Source organism: Rattus norvegicus, chromosome 10 (assembly GCF_036323735.1).
Source record: "Rattus norvegicus strain BN/NHsdMcwi chromosome 10, GRCr8, whole genome shotgun sequence".
In the NCBI taxonomy this organism is placed as follows: Eukaryota; Metazoa; Chordata; class Mammalia; order Rodentia; family Muridae; genus Rattus; species Rattus norvegicus.
The window spans coordinates 54,908,818-54,916,319 of NC_086028.1; the positions used below are offsets into that span (position 1 = coordinate 54,908,818).

At 49.2% G+C, this 7,502-nt stretch overlaps 1 protein-coding gene across 2 annotated transcripts in view; it reads right to left on the reverse strand.

Moving 5' to 3' along the window:
- Positions 1-3,811, reverse strand: part of Tnfsf12 (TNF superfamily member 12) — a 10,013-nt gene extending 6,202 nt beyond the window's left edge. Inside the window, exons 1-5 of one of the 2 annotated variants that reach the window (NM_001001513.2) lie at positions 2,645-3,096; positions 2,437-2,484; positions 1,577-1,652; positions 740-793; positions 625-660 (exon numbers count right to left, since the gene is read on the reverse strand). In NM_001001513.2, the coding sequence (NP_001001513.2) occupies positions 625-660; positions 740-793; positions 1,577-1,652; positions 2,437-2,484; positions 2,645-2,803 (373 nt within the window). In that variant the 5' untranslated portion in view covers positions 2,804-3,096. Of the gene's footprint in view, positions 1-624; positions 661-739; positions 794-1,576; positions 1,653-2,436; positions 2,488-2,644 lie in introns of both variants that reach the window. The other variant, XM_006246745.5, reaches the window with a different exon arrangement.
- Positions 3,812-7,502: the final 3,691 nt, after the last annotated feature.

Sequence of the window (7,502 nt, forward strand, 5' to 3'; positions counted from 1 at the left end):
CCTCCAGGCCTTCACAGTGGACAGATGTCCAGGTGACGGAATAGCAAGTACAAAGTCCAGAAGAGGCGTACTAGGGCGCAGGAGTGTCCGCCCCACAAGTGCCAGGAAGTGAGGTTGAGGCCATAGCATGGAGAGACTGAAGCGAAGCGGAGAAGCAGTGGGATAGGAGGGCTTAGCGTGGTAACAGAGGTCGAACAAAGCAGGGAGGCAAGGTGATCGAGAACGGGGACAGGCAGAGCTGAGTCTGAGGTCCAAAGGTCATGGTGTCAAGTTGGGAGGCAGAGATGGGAGGGGCTAGAAACATTTGGAGAAATAATGACCACACAGCAAGAAAAACTACAGAACACAGAGAAAACAGGACCACAGGGGCTTCCAGGAGAAGCCTGAAGGTTGGAGGAGGAAGCTAGGGGCCACTGGTTTGGGAAGGGACCTATGTTCTTCGAGGGTGGGTTGGTTCTGCCTAGGATCCCATGCCAGGGTCACGGAAAGAACTTAAAGGACTTTTCTAAACTGGCTTCTGGGGTTCCTAGCATGGATGCAGGAAGGAAGAGGCTTGGGGGAGTGGGGCAGGTTCTGGGGTGGGAGATGCTCTGATGGGTCCAGGGAAAGCCGGGTGGGACTCACCTGCCTGTGCTCCATCCTGTCCTGGCTGTGGATGAACTGTATGACACAGGGAAGAGTTGGTGAGACTTGCCCTGCCCCTCTCCCACCATCCCTCCCTCCACAGCGGCCTACCTACCCTCATAATGGGCTGCAATAGCTCGGCGAGGCCGCGCCTTCCGGCCTTTAGAAACTAAAAATAAAGCAAGGGTTTATTGACAGATTAGCAGAGGGACCCAGGAGCTAACCCCCAGCCTCTCCCCCTGCTCAGGACCCTGGCAGTTATCCCAACTGCTGGATGCCACACCTTCAGCCTCATCCTCCTCCATCTACAGTGACAACATGAGTTACATCCAAACTGGGATACTTCTGAGAGCAAGAGGTGGCCTTTAATTATCAACCACACTGGACTAGGGGTGCAGCTTAGTGGGAGAGTGTTTGCCTAGCATGCACAAGGCTCTGGAATCTAACTCTACCACCACACAGACACAGAAATACAGACAGACACACAGACATATGCAGATACAGACAGTCTCTCTCTCTCTCTCTCTCTCCCTCTTTCACACATACACACTGAGCAGGGAAACTTCATCCATTGAAACCACTGATTCATGGGAGTGTTTGTTTAGGGAAGCCGAAGCCTCAGACTTCACACCTTGTCCTGAGGAGAACTCCAGGAGTCTTTTTTAACTCCTGGTCATTTGTGGGGTCCACAGGTAGCAGCTCCATGTGACAAAATGAGCTTTAGAAAGTAGAGCCAAAATCCCTAGATCCCGTTCTCAACTCTCAACCACTTAGCTGTTTGACTCTGGGTCTCCTTCATGTGCCCTCCCTCAGTTTCTCTACAAAAATAATAGTTTTGTTGTTGTTGTCGTCGTCGTTGTTTTCTCTGCTCACTCCAGACTGTTGTGAAGAGCAAAGCAGCATGTGAACCAATGACTCTTGTTAAGACTGGGATACAGGGGTGGGTGCTCACCACTTCTTCGAGGCCGGACTAGTTGTTCCAGGAAAGGTACCACATCCTGGCTTTCCACTGTCTGGGGATTCAGTTCCTAGGGGAATTAAGGGCAGGGCTCAAACAGGACCTCCCAGAGATAAACAACCACAGAGTCTGTCAGAAGAACCATCAGCCAGTAACAGACACAAATCCTAGGGGTTGGCCAAATCTGGGAGTGAGGCTGGGTCCCCATCCCTTTGGAGAGACCAGACAGACTTTAATGCCCTCAGTCCCAATCAACAACGTGCACCCTACTGACATATCACACACACACACACACACACACACACACACACACACACACACACACACACACGTGCTCACGCATACACCAGGCAAACTTTAATGCCCTCAGTCCCAATCAACAACCTGCACCCTATTTACGTACCACACGTACACGCACACACACACACACACACACACACACACACACACTTGCAGGCATGCACATACGCACAGGATCTCAGGGAGGTGGGGCAGAGACAGACAGCATGTATGCATATGTGATTCGTATCATTCATATAGCCTGTCTCTGGTGTCAGGCTCAGACCCCTCAGAGTCACCTCACAGCCAATCAGCACTTTTCACTCGGGTAGCACAACTCTTACCTTGGTAGAGTTACCTCCTTACATCCAGATCACCCTCGTTTATACCCCGACATACCCACGTGGGCTGGTTCAGTCCGCACACTCAGTCATAAACTAGTGTCAGCTGGAGTCTTCCAGCACACACAGCTCAATGCACACACCTCACACACAACTGTCACAGCCAACTAACACCTCAGCTCAGGCACAGCTTTCCATGCTGGCATCCTGTATGCAGCATCCACACCTACTCACAGGGGGCTCCCGGTGGTCCTCTGCTGTCAGCTCCTCCTGAGAAGGCTCCTGCTGGGAAGGAGGCAGCGTCACCTTGTCCTTCTCCTGACATCTCATCCTCCTCCACCCCTTCTCCGATCCCCTGGCCCTCTGCCCACCCGGCCCCCATCTGCTTCTCTGCATTTTCTGCTCCTAATGTGCCCAGAAAGGGGTATGCTGAGGGCCTCACCTGGGCAGACAGCGTTGCCCAGCTCCCCAGGCTGACCACGACCAGCAGGAGGCCAAGGCAGGCCAACGCCAGGCCCAGGCTCAGCACCAGCGGGGCCAGCAGGGCGGTGCCCGGCTCCCCCCGGCGCCCCCTCCGCCTCTGGCTCCGACGGGCGGCCATGGGGGCGGGGGGCTGTGCCTGCCTCACCGCCCCCCCATCCCGGGACCCGAGGGATGGGGAGGGGGAGCTGGTGGGCGGATCGGGCCAGGGGAGAGGGAGGGACCAGGGAAGCGGGCCGGAGGGGGGCGGATGAGGACAGGAAGCCGGACACTGTTTGTGTGATTAAACTCCAGCCTCCCCGGAGTGCTTTGCAAGAAAGAGGAGTCCTGTGCCCTGGCGCGTGCTAGCAGGCGACCGCAGTGGCACTCCAGACCAAGGCCTCTGAGGGCCAGTGAAAGCAGAAGTGGACAGGCATCCACCCAGGCCAGTGTGCCAGGGTGGCCCCGGGAACTCAGCACCGCCCCAGTATGTTGAGCCCTCCCACAGCCATCATTAATCATGAAAATGCCCCCAAAGGGCTTGCCTGCAGGGCGATCTGATGGAGGCAGTTTCTGAGTTGAAATTCCCTCTTCCAGAATTCTCTAACTTGTTTCAAGTCGGCAATAACTACCTCTTTCCCAGCGTAGGGTACTTTTTCAGATCATCCTGGGTTTCGGGGGTTTTTTGTTTCTGTTTTTGTTTGGTTTTGGTGTTTTTGAGACAGGGTTTCTCAGTGTAGTCCTGGCTGTCCTGGAACTCACTCTGTAGACCAGATTGGCCTCAAACTCAGAGACCCGCCTGCCTCTGTCTCCTGAGTACTGGGATTAATGCACTCAGGAGACAGGGATCACCACTTCGGCAATGAAGAATATTTTTTTAAAATTATGTATTTTATTTATATGAGTACACTGTTGCTATCTTCAGACACACCAGAAGAGGGCCTCAGATCCAATTACAGATGGTTGTGAACCACCATGTGGTTGCTGGCATTTGAATTTAGGACCTCTGGAAGAGTAGTCAGTGCTCTTAACCACTGAGCCATCTCTCCACCCAAGAATATTTTTTTAAAGCTAGTTTGTTAGGAAGCGCAAGGCCCTGGGTTCGGTCCCCAGCTCCGAAAAAAAGAACCAAAAAAAAAAAAAAAAAAAAGCTAGTTTGTGACGTTGTCTTTGTGTGCTATATGCGGCTGCTTGAGCATGTGTGTACATAGAGGCCAGAGGTCTCACTAGCTCTCCACCTTGTTTTAGGAGAGATAGTGTAGTGACAATTCTGAAAAAAAATTTTTTTTTAAACAGAAATGTAAGAACGTATTTTCGTTTTAATCCCAGGTATGGGGATGTGAGGCTGCTTCAGAGTAGCTGACTGTGGTTTGCCTCGCGCTCTAGCAGAGGCGTGGTTTTGCCAGCTGCGGACAGTTTCTGCAATTGTGTGACTTAGAATTCTGGGAACTTTTCAGAGGGTCTATAAATGCTGGGGCCCCAGTGCAATAGGCAGAGTTGGTTGCTGTTGTGTGTTCAGGGGATTGGTCGTAGTTAGAGTTGTGCTCAAAGAAGAGAGGAAAGGAATTAGATTCCGAGATCCCTCCCCCTGTCCCCCAGCCCCCAATCCTTCTTAGCCTTACTTTGACTCATGGTTCTGTTCCAAGGTTGAAGGGCCACACTCAGTGATGGCCTTCCTGTTGCCAAAGTCCTAAGTAGCACAGAACATCACAGGGTGACAGAGAGAGAGAAAGCATGAGAGAAAGCATGAGAGTGGCCAAACTGGTTTTATGGCCAACACATTCTGAAGATAACCCACTAATTCGTTCATTGCGTAGATGGATTGATTAGGGTTGATTAATCTTCTATTAAGGGCAGAGCCCTATTCACCTCTCGACCAGGTCCCGACCCACCTCCCACTATCTCCTAGTGAGGATTAAATTCCAACATGAGTTTCAGAGGGACAAACCATATAAGGCCATAAAAGATGATATAAGTAAAATGTGTAAAAAGAAAAAAAAAAACCCAGGTAGAATTAAAGAATAAACGCATGACTGAGGTGAAAATAATTAAACTATAATAGAACAATAGTACTTAATTGATAAATACCAAAAAAAATTTTTTGCCATATTCTTCTTAGAATGACATATAGGTTTGAATGCATGGAGAGTTATGGCTTGGACATAAAGTATCTCCCAAAAGCTGGTACCCAATAAGATGTGCAAAAATAGGTTTTTGAGAAGTGGTTGGATCTTGAGGGACGATTGATGGATTCAAACTTTGATTTTTTTTTTAACTTTAATATTTTTTAATTTTATGTGTGTGGGGGTGTTTGCCTGCATGTATGTCTGTGCACCACATACATGCAGTACCTATGGATGCCAGAAGAGGGCGCCAGGCCCCCCGCAGAACTGGAGTTACAGCCATTTGTAAGCTGCCATTTGGGGACAGGAAACTGAATCTGGTTTCCCATCTAAGCAGCTCTCAATTGAAACTTAGGCTAGGCTATTGGAAGGTGGCAGAGCTGTGAATGGAGAGCCCTGTAGGAGCCAGGAGATCACCACTATTGTGCGTTGCCTTTTATTTTCCTTCCCTGCTTCCTGTACCCCACTTCTCTGCTGGAGGCTCCCCACCACGATGTTCTTCCTCACCGTGGGCAAAAGAACAGCATAAGTGACCATGGACTGAGACTTTGGAACATGAGTTCAAATAAATCTCTCCTCCCTTTGTTTTCTAGGTTATCTTTAGCAGCAATGAAAAATTCAATCAATAAAAAGAAGAAAGCTCAATGCTAGCCCATTGTTTGCCAAAGCTAAGCCCTTATTAACAAGGTCATGATAATGTAAGTCTGTATATAGGGCTGTAACTTTCAGTCTGTCGAGTCCAAAGCAAACTCCAGTTCCCCAAACCCCAAAAGGCAGTCCAACTATTCAGAACTTAGCTCAACCTGGAGCACTAGAAGATGTCTGGCAGTTAGATAAAAGCCAACATTCCTCAGGAATTTGTGACTCAGGTTCCCCTCTACCAAAGGTCATTTCCCTCATGTCTGGCAGAGGAGACATGGCGACCTGTGGCACCCATCAGCATATCAAACTTATGCTGGTATTACAAGTACATGGTACATATTTTAAAGTATCCACATGCACCCCTAAACTTCCTCAGCTCATGGGCTTCCCTCCCCCAAGCTATCTTGATTATGCACTGTCTCTCTCTGCTCCTGTTCCTCTCATGATGTTTTCTCTCTAGTCTTCCCTCTCTCACTCTGACAGCCCTGGCCAAGTCCAGTCTATTTATTTCTTCCTCTCCTCTGGATTCATCCAGAAGCCTCTGCCCGTTCTCCCTCTCATATCTACAGTAAAAACCCTTCCCCTTAGCCATCTGGTGTTGCTAGTTTATACCCAGACTCATCCTTAGAAAAATCCAGACTTGGTCGTCAGTGTGGCAAACCTCACAGATGCTCCCACTTGAATATTATATGTGAAACTAACAGAGATATTGTATGTGAAGGGTGCTGGTGGGCAGGGTGGGTTATAAACCAGACACTTTCACCAGGTCACTCTGACAGGGTGACCAAACAGTAGGTGTTTACTTCCACCATCAAATAATTGGTATAAGCCGGACACACAGACACACCCCTGTGATCCCAACCAGAGGGTGGATACTTTGAAATTAGCTGGGCTGTGTGGTGAAAGCTTGTCTCAAACAGACCAGAAAACACCACCATTCGTGTGCTGGGAATATAGGTCAGTGGTAGAGAATTCTCCTGGTCTGCGTAAAGGTGCCTGGACCTGCTGGGGGAGAAAAAAAAAGAAGAAACATAAATATCATCTTCACTGTGAAGAGAAAAGGAAGTGACCAGACACCTGACATTTTACACTTTAATAACATCAACAGCACCAATGCTACCACAGAAGGATGAACAGTATTACATTAGGATCTCAGGAGTGGTACCTAGAAGAGGCAAGCTGATGGAGGGACCTGCTGGAGATGGCTGACAGGATAGGAAGAGCAGGGCAACATTTCCCATTCTAACATCCCTACTGTATTCTGTCCGTGAATTTAGGAGGAGGGTTTCTAGGAGAAGGGAAACCCTCCTCCATGGGAAACCTTGTCCGGGAGGGAGTGGGAGTTGCCACCACCCCCACCAGGCCTCCAGTCACACCTGCTAATGGATTGGCCCCTCGGAGACACCAGAGCATCTGCAGATCCCATAACTTTGCCTTGAAAAATTAATTTAATACACTTAACCTTTTTGTTCTTGGTTTGCCGCCAGAGCTAAAATTGACTTGCATTCTTCTAGGACGCTGATGGGAAATGACTTGGGAAAGTGTAGGAAAAATACTGAGAGGGAACCTGCCAGCCTCTCTCGTTTTCCTTGTTTTCTCCCCCCAACACTGCAGAAAGAGGGGCTTTTCCACTTCCATTTTCTAGGTCACTCAGAGGGGGAATTTCATGTCACCTTTATGTGTCCTACATAGTGATTTGGTGTGTCACTGTGACATCTCCCTGGCCACTGTGTTCCCAGGGCCAGCTAGAGTTTGTGAAATGGACCCATGCCTACGGAGCTGGCAGTGACTAAAGTTAACTCCTGGCCATAGCCTGGGGCAGACAGTAATCACCTAGCTTGCTGGAAGTGAAGAGGTATCTAGGTTGAGGGACTGTCAGTGCTAAAGCCTGGACAGTTGGGGATGAGTTAGTACAGACTCTGGGGAGACCTGCACCACCATGCACTTTCTTCTTTTTTTTTTTCCAATTTATTTTATTTATTTTGTGTATATGAGTACACGGTAGCTGTCTTCAGACACACCAGAAGAAGGCATCGGATCTTATTACAGGTGGTTGTGAGCCACCATGTGGTTGCT